The sequence below is a fragment of the Penicillium malachiteum genome (genome assembly GCF_028827825.1).
Source record: "Penicillium malachiteum strain IBT 17515 chromosome Unknown utg000001l:1.0-8184562.0:1.0-8186909.0, whole genome shotgun sequence".
Lineage (NCBI taxonomy): Eukaryota > Fungi > Ascomycota > Eurotiomycetes > Eurotiales > Aspergillaceae > Penicillium > Penicillium malachiteum.
Window position 1 is genome coordinate 4,478,533 of NW_026643094.1, and position 23,938 is coordinate 4,502,470.

A 23,938-nucleotide genomic window follows, 5' to 3' on the forward strand; every position below is an offset into this window, starting at 1 on the left:
TAATAAATCACTCGTCATAAGTCAGCTTCCTGATAAGACTGATACTCATGATCATCACTAGTAGCCCATGTGCTACCACGCCAATCAATACAACACCAATCCATCCAAATGCCATAGCTGCAGGTCCAACATGGCCAGTGATCTGGCCGTAACTCAATTTTTCCGCCATTGACGCAGCAGCTGCAGAATTGATATGCTGCCATAAAGCCGCTATGAGACCAAATGAAAACCCTACAGCTGAAGTCGCAAGGGCAGCGTGCGATACTGGGCGGGAGGGAAATGGCTTAATTTCCACATCTGATCCAGTCTCATCTAGTTCTTCATGCCATCCGGGAAATGTAGCAAGCATCAAAAAGCAAATGGCGGCTGCTGCAACCACTATAAATCTGGAAATATGGTCATATCAGTGCTTCTAAATTGCACATGTGTTTACCTTCAAATGTTTCTGAGGATACTCACAGCAGCCCATCAAACACAATGTCCTCCTTGAAATTGTTGGCAATAGAAACCAGATTAAGTGGGTCACGAGTATCATTTGCTGCATTGCTTGAAAGCTTCACAATATTTGCTAAGCTGCTTGCACTTGTTGAGCAGACCCAATCGCCATCAGTGAGCATTATGCATAATCCCATATAACCAGCTCTGACTTGGAGGGTTGGTTCATCGCCACTTTTCGTAATATTTTGCACTGCATGGGCAATATCCGTGCTGACTATACTTGAATCTGATAGTGCCAGTGAACTGATGTCTTTATATTGCAGAGACAGTAAATAGACATCTCTCATTGAACTGCTGGAGCTGCAGCCAGCAATTAACAGTGCTATTAATATATATGAGTTTAATCTGACAAGACACAAGGTACTCGGAATCAAGTCTTACATAAAAAGACCACACTAACAGCCAAAATCATCATCAAAATATGATGAAGACCGATCATGGGTAAGAAGCTCGATACTAGAGAATCATTAGCACTGGAAATATGATAACCCCGCTTCTTCAAATGTTCCATATGTCCACACTTACCCCATGCAGAATAGCCCATTATAAACTGAGATTTAATTATGGTTATAGTCTTTACTATAACCTAGTTTGAATGATGATAAAGGTCTCAAATATAAAATTGTGAAATCTGAACATCTGGATATTTTGGAAGAAATAAGGCGAAAGCTGCTGAACCCTGGATGAGGTGAGACTAATCCTGGTTAGGATTAGTTGGTATTAGCCTGCCAGTGAGTTCAAGTTCGTGCAGGGACAAATACCTATAATAATGTGAACATTTGAACTTAAATTATCATGATGCTCAATGCTCATCGTCTATCTGCAGAAAACCAAGACCTCGAGAGATGACTTCGAAATGCTGGAATCCTGGTATTAAATACTCAAGTGCTGGTAGTACTACTACTAGAGACACTTCCCCGCCGAGGCAAGCTCCAAACCACCCGCTGATGCAACCGCTGCAAGACCAAATATATCATAGCAAAAAAGACTAGCACGCAGATACCCAGAGTTACGCCCACTTTGATGTCCATGGCTATGGATCGAGTCCACAACAAAGCCATTGGGATCACAAGTACTGTCACCAGCGGAATTAACCAAAGTAGGCAGTTCCCAAGCCATCGAGGAGGCGCACGTACACGTCGTCTTAGCCTGTTACGTGAAGGGTCAAATTGTTCCTCATGATTTGTGTGCACTCGACGAAATAATTCTGTCCAGAGTGTTCTTCTATCGGGTGGATCCAGTGAAAGAACAGTTCCCAAAGTGAAAATTATTGCCAGAACCATGCCTAGACTCACCGCAGTTTGAAGGCCAGGACTGAGATGATGAGTCTTGAGAATTCCTATCGGTACCGCGACAATTATTCCTATAGGCAGGAAGAAGCTAGCCACGGGTCGCATTTGCATGTAGATCCAATTCGATCCTATCCATGCAGTTCGGATAGCCCATTTGCCGGACAGAAACGCACTGAAAAACAATGAGCTGATACCCCATTGAATAATGAGACTGACGGCGAGTGATCGAGACTGGACAGGCTTGCCATGCTTATCAGCATATTTCTTGATATCGGCCTTCATCCCTATCTTCATATGTGCAAACCATTGACTTCTCATGACAATCCGCATCATGTATGAGCGGCCTGTTGCCACCACGGCCACCACAAAGAACCACCAGATAGGGACTGGATTAGCAAGGGGTTTTATTTGCATCCCAAAGACAGATGCTGCAAATGAGAGAGGGATGAAGATAAAAGCCAGCTCGGTAAGTCTTGTCACGGCATGGACCTTATCAATGGATCTTCGACTATCAAGCAGGCTCATGTTAGATGTCAAAGAGGCTGAAGTGCCGCGCAATCGATCTCTCGTCCTTTTTATATCCTTCAGCAATCTTTTCAAGTCTAATTTCCCATCCGGGTCATTTTTCTGGCCCTCCTCATAAACCCCATCAGGATCAATCTTGGCCATGAAAGCAACAAATGGCATAATAGATGTAGCGAGTTCTGGGAGCTCCTGTTGCGCACACCAATAATTTGGCGCCACAAAGCTAGGCGGTCTTCCATCCGTTCATCGTTCAAAATTTCAATATCAATCTCATCCAGTGTATGGCGCAATTGTTGCAGAAGGGCGAAGGTGTCCCGACAGAGAATTTTGAGCAACGGAAAGACCAGGCTAATATGACTACTCATATTGTAGTCCAATGCTTCGCAGAACTCATCTCGTGTCGATTTAGTCTCGGTCAAAGATGTGCCAAAATTGACGGTTGGACCTTTTTCTTGGAATATTTGATCCAGGTCAACTTGTACATTCTTTCGAGGGGCCATCTGCTCGATGATACACCTATAAACTGGCTCATGGTCGACGTGTTTTTCAATTGATTGGCGCATAAGATAACATTTCCATAGATCAAAAAGCTTGCTGCTTTCATTTATGCGCCGTGGAAGGTCATCCTCGTTTCTCCTAAATATACCAGTGATACCATCCACAAAGATATCAAGTCTTTCGTTTTCCGGTATGTCTGGAAAAAGAGCCGAGGTCTCATCGGGATTGCCTGCCTCATACAGCGATTCTTTCTTAAAGAATCGTTCCTGTTCACTTATCTGAGGTAAAGGATCCAAAAGAATGATCACTAAAATCTGCATATTAGCATCCAGCTATATAAGTAGCCGAAAGGTTGCACATCTTACCAACCTGGCAATTCAGACATGGACTGGGGGCACTCCCACTCCAAATTGATACTTTCTCCTCCCAACCACACTCTCTCCTTACTCTTGTCGTCTTTTCTGGGTCCGTCCACAGATCCCATTCAGAACGGAAAATATTGGTCTCCGCTCTTGTAGTCAATGCTCCGCGATGTGTAAAATGCTCCGTCTTATCTTTGAGAAGATCATGGAGATCCCGATTGGAAAAGTATGTCGGCGTTTGCCAAACAGGTCGAAACCACTTCATACAGACATATGACTTCTGTAATGATGCAGTACTCCATGTTTTGGATGATGACTGGTTAAAATGAGATCCCGAATACCCCGAATTAAGCAGATGCTCCTCAAAGAATCTAGGATTTATTTTGAATTGATTCCCCAGAGTAGCTATCGTTAACTTAGAGAGGTCTTCCACTACGATCAATCGCTGTCGTAGATCAGACCTATTGCCCAAAGATGGAAGCTCCTGGATATTCTCGATGGACTCTGAATAAACCGAACCGTCATGGAGATTATCGTAAAAAACGATCGAGGCCTTTTCGTGGCGAGACTTTGCCTTCAAGTTCCCATTCTGAATGTGACTCAATGCATTGCCCGCGTTCTCAATAATTTCTTCATATGTGTGTGAGAGAGGCGGTGGTTTTCCATTCTCGATGTGACTCAATGCATCGCTCACGTTTTCAATAATGTATTCATATATGTGTGTGAGAGACGGGGGTGTCTGTTCTCTCTCCCTGCGGTCTGATTGGCACGATTCCAAGTCCTGAGACAATAGTAGCTGGACAGTAGCGGGGACTATTGTGTCAAATTGCTGGAGTGCATCCAGTGATGGCTCAATCTCCTTGCTGTCTTGGCTGCTCACCTTTGAAGTTGACGAGTAGCCGGACTGCGAATCAGGTAGTGAAATTTTCTCGGGAACCTCACTACCTGCGAGGCTTCCAAATTGTAAAATGTCCTCTAATGAGTACCCTGTATCTATCATGGGGCCAGTGACCTCTAGGTCCACCACAACCGCCGTAGAGTCCAAGTCATCTTCATTGCGGGGCTGTTCTCCAGTCTCGCCAGCCTCAGCTTCAGACGCACCATCAGTCTGATCCAAGTTCAACCATTCAAAAACTCGCGATGCTAGAATTTCATGAGCCATGAGATCAATGAGAGATACCGTAGATTTGATCTTACATTAATCTGCGAAAAGACGAATGTGTGATGAGCTTGGCTTAGGTGCGTTGGCCCAAGCGCTGTGATAGGCTATCATAGCTTAATCGCCCGAGCGACACATTAAAAAAAAGCACTTCTGTAGCAATCTATGTTTTTAATCATTCACCATGCCACCAATTCGCTCTCAAAGGTCTCAAAAATTAGTACAGCAGGAGGGTGCTCTCTTATTAGCTATCAAAGCTATAAAAGACGGCCAATATCCCTCTGCTGCTGCTGCTGCGCGTGCTTTTAGCGTGCCGGTCTCAACTTTGAAGCACCGAATCAAAGGACAACAATTTTGGGATGATTCTCGCCCCTCTGGCCATAGATTTACTATCTTAGAAATGGCTACTTTCAATGGATTCTCGAGGAACAGCTCTTACTTATACTATGTTACGAGATATGGCCAATTTATTGCTCCGATCGCGTGAATTATCACCTCATGGCACCCCTCCGAAAGTTGGCAAAAATTGGAGTACAGAATTTGTCAAAAGACACCAATCTCTTTCTACTTGTCTTTCTCGTAAATAAAATTATGAAAGAGCCCTTTCCGAAGATCCTACAGTGATCCTACCTTGGTTTCCTTGGTTTAAGCTTGTTGAAAACACTATCAAAAAATATGGTATCACTTCTGATGATATCTATAATTTTGCTGAGTCTGGTTTTGTAATGGGAATCAATTCTACTTAAAGAATTACTACTTCTGCTGAATACCATGGAAAAAGAGGTGTTCTACAGCCTGGTGATCAAGAATGGGTTACTGTGATTGAATGTATCAGGTCTAATGGTATTGCGCTTCCCCTATATATCATTTTTAAGGGAAAGGTCTTTTTTGGAACGCTGGTTTCAAAAGCCACCACTTTGGGGTATGAATAAGAGTTCTAATGGACCGATAAGTGATGAGATTGGTATTTATTGGCTATAAAAGCACTTTTTACCTTATCTTCCTATACAGAAAGGGAAATATGTGTTGCTGATTCTGGATGGACACTCATCATATTTGACACCTGAGTTTGATAAAATCTGTAAAGAGAATGATATTATTTCTCTTTATATACCTGCTTATGCATCTTATTTATTATAGCCTCTTAATGTTGGATGTTTTGCAGTCCTAAAAAGGGTATATGGAGCACTTGTTATGGAAGAGATATGTCTTGGTGTTAATTCTATTGACAAAGATGATTTCCTTGAACTCTACCCTATTGCCCGAGAAGCCGCTTTTCAAGCTCAGACTATACAGAATAGCTTTAAAAGTACTGGTCTAGTATCTTTAGATACTAATTATATACTAGATAAGCTTAATATTTAGCTTGAATCACTTCCATCTCCTAAGCCACTTGAGCCACGCCCAACATCTTCTAGCAGCACTAGTGATCAAGATACACTTTGGAGTCTCACAAAACTACAAAAATCGAATTCTCGGATCAAGAAAGGACTTGAACTTTCATCAGAGACTATGACTTCGCCATTGAAACGAGGTATTGATCGATCACATGATATGGCTATTCGGCTAGCTCATGAGCTTATCTTTATCCAAGATCGTTGCGCCAAGTTAGAGACTGCCAATAAGAAGCAGGTGAAAAAGAGGGCTACTAGTAGAAAGCAGATCTCGCATGAAGGCAGTCTGCGAAGTTTGGAAGAGATTGAATGTAATGTGGTGGAAAGAAAAGATGGTGGAGGGCAATATATATCTACAACGGAGGGTGCTACGGAGCCACCAGTAGAGCCTCCATTACCCCCTGCACCTACCATACGGCGCCAGGTCACTTGTTCTGGTTGTGGAACTAAAGGAAATATCTATTCTGGATGTCCTAATAAAGTTATTTCATTATTTAATTATGTTTTGGTGTTGAAATTTGAAATTGAAAAAGTAGGAAATTTGGAGTTCTTAGACCAGCGCTCGAGCGGCCGGGAATCACGTTAGTCCTCAAATACATAGTTCTTAATACTCCTTGTCTAACTGAATATCAAGCATTTGAGTATATATGATTCTCAGATAATTCACCAATATCCATAAAACATTGTGGATGGCACTACAGGGGGAGTTGTTTTCTGTATAACTTTGTTTACAGGAGGAATGTAACCGAATGACCGTTGAACGGGCGCTAACTTGAAAGATGCCCAAGTGGATCAAGGCCAGTTGATGATACATGACGGCGCTAGGTGGGTGCAAAATAGGGATGGTGATGCCGGCTACCATTCAAATTTACAGAAAGAAAGACAACTGTAGAGTCAAGGAGCATTTTCAACGTCAATATACAGCTCCTTATATTCTACATACGACATAGACTACCTAACTAGGTATACATATATCTCCCCTCAGGCCCTCAGGCAGACGTCTCAGTCTGACTAATCTACGCTAGTCCCAATCTATCTTCTTAAATTAGACAGACACGTGACTCCCCTGAGAGCCCCTGCTGACTTAATCTGACTTAATCCCCTGCGCCGCTTCCGGTCAAATCCCCAAAAGTTTTGTTTCGTCTTATTCGTTTCGCGCGTATCAGGGTACGCTACCGTTGATTTTCATTACGCCTCTGATTTCCCTGTCTTTCATTTCATTCCTCCTCTCCCCCCCTCATTTCACTCCTTCCGGCCGCAAAATTACCCTCCCCTAAACGCCACCATGGGTGAAGCCAAGAAGACCGACGACTATGCCGTCGACATGGATAAGTTGGATAAGCTGGATCAAGGCAACAAAGAATTCGAGGCCGCTCCTCCTCCACAGCCTCGTCCTGCTCCGTCTAGCAATGCCTCTAACAACCCTGCCTTGCCTGTTCTTGCATACTGCGGTTCGTCCATCTTGATGACCGTTATGAACAAGTATGTTCTATCGGGTCTGGACTTCAACCTCAACTTCCTGTTGCTCATGGTTCAGGTATGTAATAAGTACAGTCTATGATGTATTGGAATGGACCGCTAATCTGGCTGTAGTCTCTTGTTTGTATCGTGGCGATTCAGACTTGCAAGTCTATGGGCTTTATCACTTACCGTGACTTTAGCACTGACGAGGCACGGAAATGTAAGACTGCATTGTTTCACAGAAAATATATACTACAGAATACTGATTTGCATTGTCAATAGGGTTCCCCATTACTCTCCTGTTGATCGGCATGATCTACACTGGCTCCAAGGCCCTCCAGTTCCTTTCCATTCCCGTTTATACCATCTTCAAGAACTTGACCATTATTCTCATCGCCTACGGTGAGGTCCTTTGGTTCGGTGGTTCTGTCACCAGCATGACCCTCTTCTCTTTCGGCTTGATGGTTCTCAGCTCTATCATTGCCGCCTGGGCTGATATCAAGCACGCCGTTGAGAGCAGTGGTGACACCTCCAGCAAGGTCTCGACCCTGAATGCTGGTTACGTTTGGATGTTGATCAACTGCCTCTGCACTTCTTCTTACGTTCTGTGCATGCGCAAGCGCATTAAGCTGACCAACTTCAAGGACTTCGACAGTATGTTCCCCAGTCCATAATATCTATGCTTGGCCACTTCTAACTAATATTTTCTAGCCATGTTCTACAACAACTTGCTGTCCGTCCCCGTCCTGATCGTCGCCACCCTCCTGGTCGAGGACTGGTCCGCCGCTAACCTGGCCCGTAACTTCCCCGAGGCCAACCGCAACGGCATCTACCTTGCTATGATCCTGTCGGGTCTGTCATCCGTCTTCATCTCCTACACCTCCGCTTGGTGTGTGCGTGTTACCTCGTCCACCACTTACTCCATGGTCGGTGCCCTGAACAAGCTCCCTATCGCTGTGTCTGGCCTGATCTTCTTTGATGCTCCTGTTACCTTCCCTAGCGTGTCTGCCATTGGCGTTGGTTTCGTCTCCGGTATTGTCTACGCTGTGGCCAAGATCAAGCAGAGCGCCAAGCCCAGAACTGGTGTTCTGCCTACTTCCAACCCACTGGTTAGCGCTAGCAGCCAGAGCATGCGTGACTCGCTGCGCTCTTAAGAGCGAGTACAATAAAAAGGAGAAGAGTGACGTTTTCTTGATTTTTTACCGGCGTCCTTGAGACTCCGATAACCTGCATTTTCCAACTTCTTCCAGATTGAAGTCGTACTGGAATGTGGACATTTCTTGCATGTGACATTATGATTCACGGTTCATTACAGCACTCCCAGTCCTTGTGTGCACATGGTCCATCCTGTACTGGTGTTGGTGGCTTTTCTTATTTCTCTTCAGGGAAGGGCTGGCCACTTGGGCTGCAGTATGATTTTTTCTTCTTATTCTTTTAGTAATTTTCTTGGTTTTTGTCCGTTTATTTTGGCAGGGGCATAGCCGGGTCTCTTTGGTCTTTGTTGTATATAGCTATGCCGTGTTGGTGCAATAGAATGTGCTATTAGATACTTGTTTTAATAATTCATCTTATACAATGACCTCGGTATTGTACCTTATTGATCTCAAAGCTGTCTACTATAATGTATCTTATCAACTGCATTCGGTTCCAAGGTCATGCATGTCCCTAAGTGGTGGGCTTCTATCCCCAACTCTGATATAGTATCATAGAAGCATACCACTACTTGAATTATATCTATACATGACTTAGAGCTATGTATATTTTCTTGAAAACTATAATACTTGAATATAAGAATATTTGAAGAATTAATATAAGCAGATAACCATAATGGAAACCGGATCTATGATTGGCCGAACTCCAAAATCCACCCTTCAAAACTTCAATTTCATGTATATCAGACACATATTCATTACCAATTGCACAACAACATCATAAATCCAATTCAACAACTTGAAATACAAAATGCCTCGCCCAGGCAAAAAGCAAAAAGGTCCCCCAGCTCGAGGCCAGCGACCTGGTCCTCAGAAAGGACAACAAGCACCCGTTGCATCACAATCCAAATCCAAGGCTAAGGGAGGCAATCCTGCGAAGTCTGGAGCTGGAGAGGATGAGAAGAAGAATACAGCTCCCTTGCAGGCTAATCAGAGGCCTATTGTGCCTTTCTTAAGAGGAGATCGGATCTTGTTAGTTGGTGAAGGTGAGTTCAGTTGCTTTTTTTTTATTATTATTCTTTCGCCCCATGTTCAATTCCTCTGGATTCTGGTCTCTATGTCTATTTGATACTTTGCTCTCTATTTTGTCTATGATACTCAAATTGTTTATCTGATATCCATGGACAAGTCCCAAAATCAGACATGCATTTCACTATCTGGATACCCTCTTTGCTATATTATCATACACTTTCTTTCACGTTTACAGACACCATTTTTTCCACATCTATGTCTATATTGAGAGTAACATAGCTAATAATTTCAGGTGACTTCTCATTTGCCCGCTCTCTGGCAACACAGTACAAATGTCGCAAGTTATGCGCTACAAGTTACGATTCACAAGAAACGCTCTTGGCCAAATACCCACAAGCAGAGCAAAATATTCAAGACATTTTGAACTCAAACAAACCAAGATCCAAACCAAATGATTCAGACAATCCAGCTGAGAAGGATAATGACAAATCCACTCATCCATCTCAGGGTCCCAAAATCCTTTATTCGGTCGATGCCAAGAAATTAGGCATTCCAGGTGGAGGAGGAGGAAAAGAAATCAAATTCGGATATCCGCGAAAAGAGGCCAAACGACCAGCTTGGAAGATTCAGCAACAACAGCCGAAACCGACCAAGATAGACCCGAGAGCAAATGCAAATGCTAAAGCGAATGAAGAACTTGCTCGTGAACTGGAAGAGAAGAAACCCGTTTATGGTCCTTGGGATGTTATCTGTTTTAATTTCCCACATGTTGGTGGTCTTTCAACGGATGTCAACCGACAGGTTCGTTCGAATCAGGAACTACTTGTTGCGTTCTTTAAGGCTTGTGTTCCTCTTCTTTCTGGTGCCCCCGAACCGGTGGATTCGGATGATGAGTGGAGTGAGGATGAGGAAGAGGAGAGTGAGGATGAAGATGAGGAGGATGAGCAGGTTTCTGGGAAAACTACTAGAACTGGGCCTGGTCAGATCCTTGTTTCTATTTTTGAGGCTGAGCCGTATACTCTTTGGAATATTAAGGATCTGGCTCGTCATGCTGGATTACAGGTGGTCACTAGTTTCCGCTTTCCTTGGTCTTCTTATGAGGGATACTCACATGCAAGAACGCTGGGCGAGGTTGAAGGGAAGAATGGGGAGAGAGGTGGATGGAGGGGAGAGGATCGGGAGGCGAGAATGTATGTTTTTGAGGTTAGGGAGGAGCCTGCGAAGAAGGAGAAGGGGAAGGGGAAGAAGGAGAAGGGGACGAAGAAGAGAACAAGAGAGGAGTCTGATGATAGTGATTAGAAGAGCTCCGAGTTGGTCAAAGTTAATATTTGTTTATAGTATTGTCTTTTTACGTAAAATTGAACTTGAAGTACCGTAAGAGATTCAATAATTCGATTCGGTTTAGATTACATTATGTAGACTTTCTTCATCTCACTTTCATCATAGACTTGACCTGTTGTCGGATCTTTGACCTTGCCTTCATCAACTGCTCCGAGATTCTTACTGATCTCCAAGAGTCGAGCCTTGCCATACACTCGCCCATTCGGTAGGACAATCGCATCCGGCTCTACGTAACTCTTGGAGTGGTGCGCATATGGCATCTTGCGCGCCAGTTCATTCAGCTCTGTCGAGCAGATCGGACATACTGATGTCTTTGTTGACTGTGAGTTCGAGCTGGGTGACGTATACGCAGAGTGACACAGTGGTGTCTTTAGCGCGGATAGTCCGCCAGATAAGGCAATGTGTAGGAGTGGTTGAGAAGGCAGAGATAGAAGCTCATGATGGGTCTTGACAAAGAGACTAGATAGATAGGTCCATCTTTCTGGAGAGAACAGGTTCTACAAACAGTGTAAGTCATGTTGTCTCTTGAAGCTTCTTGCGAGTGTAACGATTCCTTCGCACCTTGTATGGCTCTGACCGGGTCTTCTGGTTATAGACCAGCAGTCCTGCTGCTTTCATCACTTCTCTCCCCTGAGCATCTCTGTATGGGATAAGATATTTTCGTGCATGCAAGATAGCCTCAAGCTTCTTTGACTGATCCGGTGACCGCACCATCTCGATGTATTGTTGTAACCGCACCTCGAACTCCAGGTTGTGCTATGCCGCATCAATTAGTATGACCGGACATATACTCCATGGAGTCTATCACTAACCTGACTCTTCTTCAATGCCGCCTTATTTTCTCCACACCACTGCAATGCATCCTTGGTGTCACCTTGACTTAGACTGTGAACTATGCGTTGGCATTGTGTAAACACCCCAATATCAACCAGATCTTCAATCTCTCGCTCTTGTGCAAGCTGTTTAGCACTCTCCGCATGACCTGATCGCAACATATGATCAACAAGTAACCGGTCCAATCGTACCCGGGACCACTGATCATATTTAACATCGGCCAAGCTCGGAATCTGATCTAGTGCTTGAAGATGCTGAATGCGTTTTCGAGATTGATCTTGGATTCTGCGTTCCTCCTCTTGCAATCCTTCCATTTTCCTTTTTAATCCTTGCATGCGGGATATCATGGCATCAAGAGCGGCTAGTGTCTGGTCGGGAGTTTGATTGAGAGATATGGAGCCATTGGCTGCGTCCAGAAGAGCGGGAATCACATATTCTTTCTCTCGTTCAACTACTCGTTGTACGGTTTTGAAATTTTTTCTGGCAAGTTCATGGGGTACTCGGAGAAGCGGTTGTTCCTAAAATCATTCAACTTCGGTGTTAACTTTGGACACTGGTGACGTGACGATAGCATTGATTACCAGAATGTAGTGACTTTCCGGATTCAGCTGTACTGAGGTGAGTTCGGCTGCCATTTTGATCAGCTGATCGATTTGCAGGCTCTTTGGGTTTAATAGTCCGCTGTACGGTTGAGCTACTGCTTGGAAGGATGGGCTAGGTAGGGGTGCGGTGGTGCGGTGAGGAGATGATCTCAAGTGTTGGAAGAGGGGGAATGCGGAGAACACGGATATGGTCACCAGAATAGTCACGGGTTTTATCAATCAGATAGAAGTAAATAGGCACCACGATATTTCTACTTTCACCATAATCTATTTCTCAACTTACATAGATAACAATTAAACACTCTATAACTTCTTAGAATATCATAGCATTGAACTATGTGGAGCGACTATGAACGCAAAAATCTTCAAACCGACATTCCCTTTTGACCCAAAGACTCCGGAAGGCAAATAACAAAAGTATGGCAAATATGGTACAGGAAGTGGACCGCAAACTAGCAGGGGTATCTTCCTGGTCATCTAGTCGCTGTCATCGCTGTCCTCTGCCTGCTTGGACTTCCGGCGCTCCTTCTTCTCCTTCTTCTCCTTCTTCTTCTTCTTGCGCTCAGCCTTCTCTTCGGCGGTCTCACCGTCGTGCTTGCGCTTCTTCTTCTCGTCATCAGCGTCAACCATCTCGGTGTCGGCCTTCACGGGCTCCTCAGCGGGAGTAGGAGCAGCAACCTCGGGCTGAGCAGCAGTCTCGCCATCCTCGAGAGGGGCGTTGTAGTCCTTGTAGTCGGACTTCCACTTGGCGGGGGTAGCCTCGTTGGTGCGGCCGAATTTCTAATTCAGATGTTAATATAGGATCAATCAAATCATCCCAAAAAGTTTGAACTTACGTCGAGCTGACCGGCAGACTTGAGCTTCTTCTTCTCAAGGGCAACAGGGCCCAGACCCCAGCGGCGGGGGTACAGGTCACGCTCCATGATGCAGCGCTTGATCTTGGCGACAACACCGTGATCGCAGGTGGAGAGCTCAACGGTAGACATCTGAGCAATACCAATGGCAATGGCCTCACCCTTGGTGGTCATGAGAACGACCTCCTCGTTGACCTCAATGCCGGACTCTGAAGAAAACGTTAGCTAATTTGATTCTTTGAAGAAAGAGATAATAAGGGATGTATCACTCACCGAAGCGCAGAAGACCAGGAATCATAAGCTTGGCACCGTAGCAGACGGCGTTGACAGCGCTGTCCTTGACGACAATACGCTTGTAGCCAGTGAGCAGGCTCTCGAGAGGGCTGATGACCTTGCGCAGGTAGGACTCATCACGCTGGTTGTCGTAAACCCACTGGGCGTCCATCACATCGTGCAGGGTAACCATACCCTTGGTCTCATCCATAGCTCCGGAGCGCACACGACGCAGCTCCTGCATGTGGGCACCAACACCAAGCAGCAGACCCAGGTGGACACACAGGGTACGGATGTAGGTACCAGCCTCACAGCTGACCCAGAACACACCGAGGTGACGCTCGTTGTCGAACTCGTACAGCTTGCTCTCGTAGATGGTACGGACACGGAGCTGACGCTTAACGGCGGAAATCAAAGGAGGACGCTGGAACAGCGCACCGGTGAGGGTCTCCAGAGCGCGGCGGAACTGAGCCTCACCACCGGGGATCTTCTCGTGAAGGCGAATGACACAGACATACTCCTTACCGGCACCCTGCTGGGACTTGACCAGGCGGGTGGCACGGTCAATGCAGACAATCAAACAACCAGTAACCTTGGGATCAAGGGTACCACTGTGACCTGTCTTCTCGGCTCTAAAAGTTTAATTGATTAGCGTTTGTTCTGCAATTTACTTTTCTCTTCCAGCCGAATGGTATTATAGTGAATACCATGGTAGGGAGGGATGAATGGGTGGTGGTGGATTTACCTGAGGATACGCTTCATCCAAGCCACGACCTCGTGACTGGAAGGGTTGGAGGGCTTGTCTAGGTTGATGACACCGGAGCTGATGTATGACTTAAGGTCACGCTTCAGAGGAGAAGCACCAGCAGGGATAGGGGTGAAGTGACCGGTGCGAACAAGCACTATACAGCAAAAATGTTAACCAATGGATCCGAAGAAGTTTTTTTCCTCCTCATTTTTCTCTGGAAAACGTACACTTGTCGTAGTTCTTGAGGAGAAGGGGCCATTCCTCGGCGGTGATGTTGGGCTTAACCGCCTCGGGCTTGATGGAGTACTCCATCTCCTGGTTCTTGACGGCGGTCATTTTGTCGGTGGTTGCTGTTGCAGACCAAAAATTTGTTCGAGGAAATTTTGCGAGTGCGGCAGCTCCAAGTCCTATTGCGGTTTAGCGCCCGTCGTTAGTCACGTGGTATGCAGGATTCGATTTCAGTCAACTGGTCACTCATTACAGTACATACAGTAGTAGAACCTTGGAAGGGTTTTAACGCATTTAGAGAAGAGAATTATTACGCAATTTAATTTTATGAATTAATGGAATATTTTATAACATGTCCATAAAATACTAGTTATGAGGATTCACTTGATTTTAGTGAAATATTGAAATAGTGGCAATGCTAGTTTACAAATGCTCATATGAGACTTCATCACTCTCTTTCAACGAGATAGCATCAGTGATAATTGAAAATAAGGCTAAAACTCCATGCCTCAATGCTCAGTATGATGATCTCAAATCACTCCCATTCTTAATCGCCACCAAGTCGTCGGCCCGCACCTCGGCCACCCCAAGGGTTCTGAATCGAAGATGTCCAGCCCCGAGTCGACTGGGAGTTTTGGGAGGGCTGCGGGGACTGAGATGCTTGTGGACGGAATGCAGTACCATATCCACGGTGCCCAAGCCTGGGGTTGTGTTTGGCAAAGAAACGCTGCACAGCAGCAGGAGCAGTGAGGTAGTTCCGGCCACCACCGAAAGTTGGGTAAATGCGGGTGAGAAAGTCAAAGAGATGAGCAGCCGCGATTCCAGTAGCCTCCATCAGGGTTCTCTGCCACCCACTCATAACCAGGGTAATCACAAGCATCGCCCAAGGTAGATACTCCATAGGGATCTCAATAAACCACAACGTGGCTCTCTTGCCCCGGTTGTCCTGAGCCATGGTGTAGATGAAAGCCAGGATCAATGCTACATGGTAAAAAGGAAACGAAAGACTTAGCCACTGTCTTCTCCAGATCAAGTCAAAGATACTGGTAGCTTACCCGATGTGAAAACCACTCCACCCAGGACGCAACCTGCAGTAAGCTTAGGCAAAGTTAGCAATGTGGCTCTAATATTGGGCTGGGCTACCGGGAAGGGAATGGAAAATTTGAATCATAATAATAGTATTGGGAATGAATGATAATAGAGTATGTAGAAATGTAGGGCACCTGAACCTCCGGCGTAAATAGATTCACGACGGGTTTCTCGGGAAATCCCACCAATCCCACACCTCATGCAGCACTGAGGATTGCGAATTATAAGTAGTGCTGCACGGGATGCAGGGGTAATCTTCCTCGCTTTCAGGAACCGCTTCAGCTAGTTTGTGGCTGGGCGGGCAGATAAGGCGAGGTGGCATGGAAATGCAAAACAAAGAAAGAAAAAACACGACTCTACCGAGCAAAAGCATCGGGTCAAGCAAGTCACTCACCATAATCGAAAATGCTACAAAGACCACGTAGATTAAGAAATCTCCAGGCTGACTGAACCGAGCTGAGTTTTCCAGCTGGCTGCCATAGTGGTACACTGCCAGCAGGTTAGCAGGGCCCTAGATGACCAATGCAACGCTGAGGCTTCATACTGAAATAGAGATCAAAGAAAAAGCTGAGCTGTGGTCCGGTTAGTAGGAAAGGGGTTGCTAGACGCCAGATTTGCGGAAGTAGCTTGAAGACGTGGCTCGGCAAAAAGACAACATAATATCCATTGAGCACGCCGCCATAGACAAGGATGGACTGAACCAACGTCAGAGCTGTGATGGTGCTGAAGACTCGTCAGTCAATGGTCCACCTGGGTGGAATCATCAATGCATCGTACCGAGATACCGGAGGTGCAGCCCAGAAAGCCGCCTGGACTTGGTCCATGGCCAGCTGATGAGAAAATGAGAGGTAAAGAAGCTAGACGGTTAGATGACTCGGAATCATATTATTGAGAACACGAACGAGTAAATGAGGTTGGGAATAGAAGAAGAAGAAAGGAAGCGGGAGGACAGCTTTTTATAATAAAAAAACGTGTGCAAAAGTTCGGCGACAGGTTTATCCGAGCTTTTTGTTCCGAATATTGGCGCTAGTCCAAAACGGGAAGCGGAATGTATGAAAGCAACTCAACTTTCGAGATTCACTAACGTGATTCCCAAGCGAGTGGGCCACCCAAGCGAGTGGGCCACCCACCGCCTACCCTACAGTTTTAATCATAAATATTACCACCAGAACGCCAATTTATTAAAATAATTAACTAAATATCACAGTGATCTGATCGATGGCCTTCTTCTCCACACTTCTTACATGTCGGTAGCTTTCTCCTAGCTGGCTGAGGGGGGTAAATAAGGCGCCCTAGGCCGTGGTACGGGAGGGATCACTGGCGCCTCAACCACCTGTATAGCACGCTGTATAGCCTCCTGGCCCTCCTGAACAGTCATACCACCCTCGTTAGGTATCTGCCTAGTAGACCGCTTGCGCTTTTGCTTTTGCTTTTCATGTGCAGCGCGTAATTTGCGTGTTTCAACCTCTAATAAAGCTGTTGAATGCATCTGAATTTCGCAGGCCTTGAGAACTTGATCGATTTGCTGTTTGAGTGGACTTGGAGGGCTCTTTGAACGTTGTTTTAGAAGAGCTTTGATTGAACTAGCTTGCCGTTGAAGCTGAATAAGATTCTGAGGTGTTTTAGGTGAAAATTGGCTTGATCGACTAGTAGGGCGGCTAGCTGGGGGTGTAGGTGTTCGAAGAAGAATATTTAACTTAGAAAGTACTCGATCTGGGTCAAATGGTACTAAACCAGCTGCCGTAAAGCTGTTTTGAATAGTTTGGGTTTGAAAAGCCTCTTTACGAGCGATTGGGTAGGCTTCAAGAAAATCAAATTTATCAACATGGTTAAAACCAAGCCGCATTTGATTCTCAACAAGCCGACCATAGGCCCGTTTTAAAGGCCCAAAACATCCAACATCAAGTGGCTGATGAAGATGTGAAGAATGAGCTGGCATGCAAATTGGAATAATATTATTCTCTTTGCAAATCTGATCAAATTGGGGAGTTAAATGACTCCCATGACCATCAAGAATCAAAAGTCGATATTTTCCAAGCGTACGTTCAGTTGTTGCTGGAATAAAGTGTTTTTGAAGCCATCGAAGTCCAATTTCATCAGTTGTCCATCCATTTGGACTAGTTTCAAATCGCCAGTCAAGTGGAAGGTTTGTAAACCATCCTTCAATTAAAACTTTGCCTTTGAAAATAATCACTGGTGGAAGGGCCCATCCAGATACATTAATTGTTTCAATAGCAGTTACCCATTCACGATTTCCAGGCTGTAAAAGTGATCGTCGACCATAATATCGAGAACGAGTAACAACCTTAGCAGTTGCTGTAAGTCCCATTGCAAATCCAGTCTCATCAAAGTTATAGATATCCTCTGATAGAATACCATTCTCTTGAATTGTTTGAAAAACAAGATTAAACCATTCTTGAACAACTTTTGGATCCTCCATCTTCGCACGTTCATAATTATATCGTCGAGAGAAACGTGTAGTAAGCTCTGAATGTCGTTTAACAAAGTTTGTGACCCAATTTTTGCCAACAGTTTGAGAAGGGGTCTGGCCACGTGCTAAGAGGAGAATATTGGCCATTTCTTGAACAGTAGCAGGCCGGGGGGCAGCTCCACGTATATCCATAGAGATCACCCACTGAAGAAGTGATTTCTCTTCATTCTCAGTTAATTTATGGCTGTTGGCGCGAGTCTCAGAGCGATTGGTATAGCCAGTGAGCCGACGCTGTAGTGTAGTACGAGGTATATCAAAACAGCGTGCAGCTTCACGGATAGAGCTTATTTGTTCAGCTTTAATAGCCTGTATAGCAAGTAGGATTCGACCCTCTTGATTACCATTTTTTTTCGGCCGAAACAGTACGTTTTGGTGGCATGATGGGTGGTTGAAGATAAAAGAACGCGGTCGCGACGCGATTTTTTGGTTGGGTGGCCCACTCGCTTGGGTGGCCCACTCGCTTGGGAATCACGTTATTGAGTCAACATTTGAACTGGTGTTATGGAAGAAAAAAAAGAGCTTAAATAAATTGAGGAATTATATGCAGGGTACTTTTCTCACATGCTACGCACTCGAAATTGAAGTTCGAATGTCCGAGAGCATAGAAAATAGCAGGCGAATACACTTATATGCCCTATTTTCCAGGCTTTAATTTGCAGCCTCAGGCACCAATAGAAACGCCATCTATCCATCCATCCTCCGATCCATTCAGATGGTTTTCAAGTTTGAAAAATAAAAATTGGTAAAAATATGATTTTTGGTGATTTTCAACTCTCAGCATTCCAATGAACTAGAAATCGCCTAAATATATGAGAATTTGACATGTTCATTGTCGTTTGAAAAAAAAAAATTGCCAGTGTTCAAATGTTGCCCTGAGCCCATACATATGTATATGTTCAAACGTTGGGGACGCGGTATCAGATCCAGCATCCCGTGGAACTTACTTAGTATGTAACCAAAAACATTGAAAGTGCTCTTAAATCTTGCCAGTGCTTTTAAACCTTCAAGTTGCAGATGTCGGCAAGCCTCAAGAGCCAGGATCTATAATTTCCTCTCCGCTGCAGGTGGCAGGGTTGTACTGATAGAATACTCAGATGAGTCGTTCACCCGTGACGGCTCCGAGTCCGCTTGGGTGGACAATGGACCTGGAAGAACTTCAAATGCCCAGGTGTTGATTACTACTCAAGTGCTATTCCAAGGTTCTGAAGCCCAATTCTACAGGGGCGAGGGTGCGCTGAGCTGGAACTTGAAGTAGATCTGATAATGTACATTTGGTATTAGTCCCTTGAGTTTATTAGCTCAATTATATCTTACAATGCCTTTCCCCGAATATTATGACACCCACTGGCATGATCAAATTGGACATGTCTTTGCAGACCCTCGAACAGATAAACCACCGCTCGGTCCCTCAATCCAGATATCCCAAGCCCCATCGCTCTTGGGCTTACCACAGACAGTAAGTTCCTCGTCGACATACAAAGGCGTCAGGTTCTTGTATTCAATATGAGCAACTCGAAGACCCAAGCTCTCTAGATGAGTCTGGAGCACGCTTAGCAGTAGAGTCAAGGTCAAGGGACCGTGAACCAGAAGACTTCGTAATCCCTCTTGGCCTTGCGTGTAGTTCGTATCCAGATGAATCGAATGAGCGTTAAAGGTCAACGCTGAGAAACGGAATAACAATGCCTTGGTCGGAATGATCGAATGGCGGAAAGTCGCATTAGTAGGCGCTATCTCACAATTAGTATCTTTGTTCCATCGAATATCAGGAGCGAATTCCATCAGGAAGGTTAGTATTACCCCTCACAGTGCGGCTCGGTTTATCAAATTGCGCCTGGTCAAGTTCAATTTCCTCCGCGGTCTTAGATCTCATGAAGATGAGATCTCGATTCTCGATGATGGATGAGTCACCCAGATCGGCTTCATCTTCTTGCCAAATTCGACTTCGGGTTTGTGCTTCTGATTCTCCTTCTGGAACTGTACCAAATCGGCGCTCGATCGTGACTATCACCTTCCCTTCGCCTTCTCGTCCCTTGATTGTGACATTGCGAATGGATTCAACGCAAACAGCACGAGTACCATCTAGTGCTGGTCCGGAAATTGGGAAGTGCACATTACCACCTGCCCATAACCGCCTGTTAAAAGGCTCGCCGGGTGTGTGTAATATGTCCGTGCCATCTGGAAGTAGTTGTGAAAGGGATACCTGCGGCGGGAAGTAGACTAGGTGGTGTCCTATGGGTAATGGAATCGGATTTCTTATTGAGGGTAAACTTGACGGTACATCCTGATTTAATGAACGCGGTAGAATACCCTGCAAAGAGAGATTCAACAGGTGGGATTGCTGAGGATGTAGATAGTCGAAGAAGAGTGGGATCTTCCGCGTCGTCAGGTCATGGTGTAGACGTTCTGAGAGCGAGGTGTAAGCTCGAGTCTGTATTGCTCGTTTGAGCAAGCCGTGCATGAAACTATTCTTCATGGACATATTGAGGTAAAAAAGAGGTTGATAGATCATAAGAAGGTCGAAGCTATCTCTTTGTTTGCTTTGTTTGCTTATTTCCGCCACACCGCTCGGGTGGAATTGGAGAAATTGTGATAAGTCCAGTATTGGATTAGAAACAGCTAATAGCTCACAACGCAGGGGGAACTCAATATTTCATTGGGCTCTTTTCTTAAAAGCTCGTTCTTGTTCAAAATATTCTTTCCATACTCAATCGCATCTATGGACCGTTTAAGAGTGGCCTTTCTTGGCCCGCTAGCCTCTTTCTCACACCAGGTATGAAACTGAACTTAACCCCACACTTGACAATGAAATTTTGTCCTACAACCACAATTATCTTCCCGATTAACCGATAATCCCTGTATTAGGCAGCCGCCGAGTCTTTCGGTAGGACATTGGCCGATTTGATCCCCCATCTATCCTTCGCCGATGCCTTCGCCGCACTTCAAAGCCAAAAAGTAGACTATGCCGTGATTCCTTGCGAAAACTCCACAAATGGCTCTGTCGTCCAAACACTCGATCTCCTTGCAGACCGAAACAATCAATATAAAGATGTCAAAGTTTGTGGCGAGTACTATTTGACAGTGCACCACTGTTTATTGGTACACAGGGGCTCGTATCCATGTGGATGGTCGGGATATGATGGGTCAATCACAAAGTTATACACACACCCACAAGCATGGGGACAGTGCGAATCAGTGCTGTCACAATATTTCAAGGGTGTTGAAAGACAGGACGTCTCATCAACATCTAAAGGCGCTGAAATAGTCTCAAAGGATCCAGAGGAGAAAGCTGCGGCGATTGCGAGTCGCTTTGCGGCGGACTTCCATGGTGTGGATATCTTGAAAGAGAACATTGAGGATCGAGCGGATAATACGACTCGTTTCCTTATCCTGAGGAATGTCCTTGCGGAGAAAACGGCACAGTTGGATCTGGAACAGCCGAATGCGCCTACATCGGCGGAGATCCCGGTGCATGATAGTACGCATAAGACGTTGATTACCTTCTCGATTGATCACTCCTCGCCTGGTGCGTTGGCGGAAGCGCTGCTTATCTTCAAGAAGCATGGTCTGAATCTTACGACTATAAATACGAGACCCAGTTTGAAGCGCGCGTGGCAGTATATTTTCTTTGTCGAGTGTGGTCGGACACCGTCGGATGAGAACAAAGATGCTGTTGTGAAGGCTTTGCAGGATCTGAGGGATGTTACAGAGTATTGCAGGGATTTAGGAACTTGGAAGGATCAGTTGGATCAATCTGCATAGATCTCGCATTCATTTGGGAAGGGACATCTGTTGTTATATTGATGAGTTATGATGTGAGATCAGCACCACTAGCGGGAGCATTTCGGGTATATAGAATTATGGTGCCATGTACACCGGGTATACAAAATGAACTGGATATAAGAAGCAGAACGAGCCTCTCGAATGTATTTTCAGACTATAACGAGCGCGAGAAACATAAACGAAGGAACCAGGACGAGACATTCTGGAACAACGGCTCAGAAAACAAAGTCCCCCCCTGCTTCGCTACATTTCAAGCAGACAGCAATGGGGGACTAAAGATAGCGAGAATCGTATCCAATCTTTCAAATTGCAGTTTACATCTTAGTTACCTCAGTGGGTATTACGGAGCTTGGATGACCCTGTGAAGAGTTAGAATGGATTGGTCATTGTAGAGTGACGAGGTTGATTGCATACCTCTGAGCAGCTTCATGAAGCTTGGAACGGCTTTTAGAAGGAATCCTTTACGGATGCCTTGGTTCCAGTCTTGGAGCTGCCTTCATGATCCACGGGGCGAGCCGTCAGAACACTCGCCGAGGGAGCTTCTGGCTTATCATCCTCGCTCTCTGCGAGGTCGCTCGACCGTCAATCTATTATATGTTAGTGGCTGATAAAACAAAGGACCGATTAAATACGGCGATGAAATCACATACCATCGTAGAACTCGTCGTCATCGCTGTAGTCGGCAAGCTGCTCAAAATTGACCTTGTATCGGAGAATGGCACCGATACCACCGAAACCCTTCACGAACTGGTTACCCTCACCAGAACGATCGGAGACAAACTCCAGAGTGGCACCAAAGTCCTTGTAAGACTCGGCCAGCCACTCAATGAAGGTGTTAGTTTCAATAACCTCCATCTCAGTGCCAGTCTCCTTGTCCGCGAACATCTCGCGGTTGTTGGCCTCCTGGGCCTTGGTGGCGTTGACAATCACCTCAGAGCCATCAGAGGCCTTCAACTGGTAACGAGTAACATCCAGGTTCTCGAAAACAATCAAGGTCTCGGCGGCACCAAGCTCCAAAGCCTTCAGGGTATCCTCAACACCATAGCAGACCTTGCCGGTATCTTGACTGATCTCCTCGAAGTACTTTCCAATCAGCTTCTTCTCCTGGATGAACTTCACGCTACCCAGAGTCTCAGCCGCAAGCTCGATGGCCTGGTTGAAACCGTTCTCACCACCGTAAGACACGTCAACCACCTTGATGACCTTGGTCTGCAGACGCTGATCGAACATATCGGATTGGTTCAGGTCGTTCTTGAAATCGGCGGAACCAGCCAAGACGAGACCGGCAACGTTGACCTTGTCGTTGGTAATGTAGTTCTGGACGGCCAACTCGGCAATCTTACGCACGTAGTTGTGACGCTTTTCGTCACGCAGACGAGAGAAACGCAGCGCGGATTGACCACCACGTCCCTGTAATAAATCAGTGAGATGAAGGTAGTTGAAAAGATGATGATTTAACGTACGTGCTTCTTGGGCAGATCAACGGAAAGACGCTGGAGAATCTCGCGAGTGTTACCACTCAGAGTACCAAAGAGCGCACCGTTACCGTCCATGATGATGAAACCGAACTTCTGGTCCGACTCCAGCAATTCACTCAAAGCCTCTGTGTGGAACTTGTTGTCGCAAAGGTAGAGCGAGGTGTTGATGGGCTTGAAAGGCTCAAAGTCAATGTTAATCTTTCGCTCCTTTCCTTCCTGGGTGATAATTTCACCACAGTAGACGACCAGACCATTCGGGGGGGACCTTGTTGTAGAGCTTGAGACGCTGTTGGGTGGAGGTAATGGCAGACAAGACGGAGAGACGGTTGACTCGGGACTTGATGTTAGAGGCAGTACCCTATGATCTGTATTAGAGAGTGTGGTGGGGTAGTTTTGAAAGATCCGGACAACGTACGTATTCTTCAGCCAACATCTTTGCCGCTCGGGAGATCTGATCCTTGGGAGCTGTCGTGAAAATTAGACAAATGCATTGGTCCAACTTTGTGTATATTGGGCAGGGTCATACGAATGATGAGCGAGATCATGGAAGTTCCATTTCCGCGGGCAGATTCCAATCGCTTGATCAGTTTCTTCACCTTCCAGATCTCAATGTTCTTCTCCACATCAGCACCCTGCGGTTGTTGAGCGCTCATTTTGACGATGCGAGGGGGACTGCCAGCAAAGGGAAAAAAAAGTATCGGCCTGGGCCTTGTCGTCGCCTAACGTGGGCTCAAAATGGGGCCGAAGGAACAAAGACTGAGTTCCTTGGACTTTTTTTTCTGGTTTTCAGGCCTATAAAGAAGAGGAATATGTTAGGCGGAGATCAATGGGAACAGGAATGGCGAAAT

At 45.6% G+C, this 23,938-nt stretch overlaps 10 protein-coding genes across 10 annotated transcripts; 3 read left to right on the forward strand and 7 right to left on the reverse strand.

Annotated features, from left to right (window-relative positions):
* Positions 1-7: 7 nt before the first annotated feature.
* N7483_001704 (Fig1 domain-containing protein) lies at positions 8-820 on the reverse strand (the record flags this gene model as incomplete). Its single annotated transcript, XM_057085141.1, has 2 exons — positions 460-820; positions 8-386 (listed from the first exon to the last, which is right to left on the reverse strand). The coding sequence occupies exons 1-2, from the start codon at positions 783-785 to the stop codon at positions 8-10; spliced, it is 705 nt and encodes a 234-aa protein (XP_056951290.1). The 5' UTR covers positions 786-820.
* A 559-nt stretch (positions 821-1,379) lies between these two features.
* N7483_001705 (Mg2+ transporter protein CorA-like/Zinc transport protein ZntB) lies at positions 1,380-4,337 on the reverse strand (the record flags this gene model as incomplete). Its single annotated transcript, XM_057085142.1, is given in 3 exon segments — positions 1,380-2,504; positions 2,516-3,120; positions 3,179-4,337. 3 exon segments carry the CDS (start codon positions 4,335-4,337, stop codon positions 1,380-1,382), a joined length of 2,889 nt encoding a protein of 962 aa, XP_056951291.1.
* A 2,676-nt stretch (positions 4,338-7,013) lies between these two features.
* gmtA (GDP-mannose transporter) lies at positions 7,014-8,343 on the forward strand (the record flags this gene model as incomplete). Its single annotated transcript, XM_057085143.1, has 4 exons — positions 7,014-7,265; positions 7,322-7,409; positions 7,472-7,843; positions 7,901-8,343. 4 exons carry the CDS (start codon positions 7,014-7,016, stop codon positions 8,341-8,343), a joined length of 1,155 nt encoding a protein of 384 aa, XP_056951292.1.
* An 808-nt stretch (positions 8,344-9,151) lies between these two features.
* On the forward strand, positions 9,152-10,671 carry N7483_001707 (25S rRNA (uracil2634-N3)-methyltransferase; the record flags this gene model as incomplete). The annotated part of the gene is made up of 2 exons (XM_057085144.1): positions 9,152-9,386; positions 9,665-10,671. 2 exons carry the CDS (start codon positions 9,152-9,154, stop codon positions 10,669-10,671), a joined length of 1,242 nt encoding a protein of 413 aa, XP_056951293.1.
* Positions 10,672-10,778: 107 nt separating this feature from the next.
* N7483_001708 (FYV10 family protein) lies at positions 10,779-12,182 on the reverse strand (the record flags this gene model as incomplete). Its single annotated transcript, XM_057085145.1, has 4 exons — positions 10,779-11,210; positions 11,275-11,469; positions 11,526-12,065; positions 12,129-12,182. 4 exons carry the CDS (start codon positions 12,180-12,182, stop codon positions 10,779-10,781), a joined length of 1,221 nt encoding a protein of 406 aa, XP_056951294.1.
* Positions 12,183-12,626: 444 nt separating this feature from the next.
* On the reverse strand, positions 12,627-14,360 carry cbf5 (pseudouridine synthase CBF5; the record flags this gene model as incomplete). The annotated part of the gene is made up of 5 exons (XM_057085146.1): positions 12,627-12,929; positions 12,986-13,212; positions 13,277-13,908; positions 14,022-14,178; positions 14,252-14,360. The coding sequence occupies 5 exons, from the start codon at positions 14,358-14,360 to the stop codon at positions 12,627-12,629; spliced, it is 1,428 nt and encodes a 475-aa protein (XP_056951295.1).
* Positions 14,361-14,799: 439 nt separating this feature from the next.
* N7483_001710 (uncharacterized protein) lies at positions 14,800-16,165 on the reverse strand (the record flags this gene model as incomplete). Its single annotated transcript, XM_057085147.1, has 5 exons — positions 14,800-15,233; positions 15,308-15,350; positions 15,736-15,830; positions 15,886-16,064; positions 16,119-16,165. The coding sequence occupies 5 exons, from the start codon at positions 16,163-16,165 to the stop codon at positions 14,800-14,802; spliced, it is 798 nt and encodes a 265-aa protein (XP_056951296.1).
* A 3,020-nt stretch (positions 16,166-19,185) lies between these two features.
* N7483_001711 (uncharacterized protein) lies at positions 19,186-20,311 on the reverse strand (the record flags this gene model as incomplete). The annotated part of the gene is made up of 2 exons (XM_057085148.1): positions 19,186-19,559; positions 19,630-20,311. 2 exons carry the CDS (start codon positions 20,309-20,311, stop codon positions 19,186-19,188), a joined length of 1,056 nt encoding a protein of 351 aa, XP_056951297.1.
* A 237-nt stretch (positions 20,312-20,548) lies between these two features.
* Positions 20,549-21,591, forward strand: N7483_001712 (prephenate dehydratase PHA2; the record flags this gene model as incomplete). Its single annotated transcript, XM_057085149.1, has 2 exons — positions 20,549-20,602; positions 20,695-21,591. The coding sequence occupies 2 exons, from the start codon at positions 20,549-20,551 to the stop codon at positions 21,589-21,591; spliced, it is 951 nt and encodes a 316-aa protein (XP_056951298.1).
* Positions 21,592-22,059: 468 nt separating this feature from the next.
* N7483_001713 (translation termination factor eRF1) lies at positions 22,060-23,743 on the reverse strand (the record flags this gene model as incomplete). Its single annotated transcript, XM_057085150.1, has 6 exons — positions 22,060-22,175; positions 22,263-23,022; positions 23,076-23,306; positions 23,356-23,448; positions 23,506-23,555; positions 23,617-23,743. 6 exons carry the CDS (start codon positions 23,741-23,743, stop codon positions 22,060-22,062), a joined length of 1,377 nt encoding a protein of 458 aa, XP_056951299.1.
* Between the last annotated feature and the right edge of the window lie 195 nt (positions 23,744-23,938).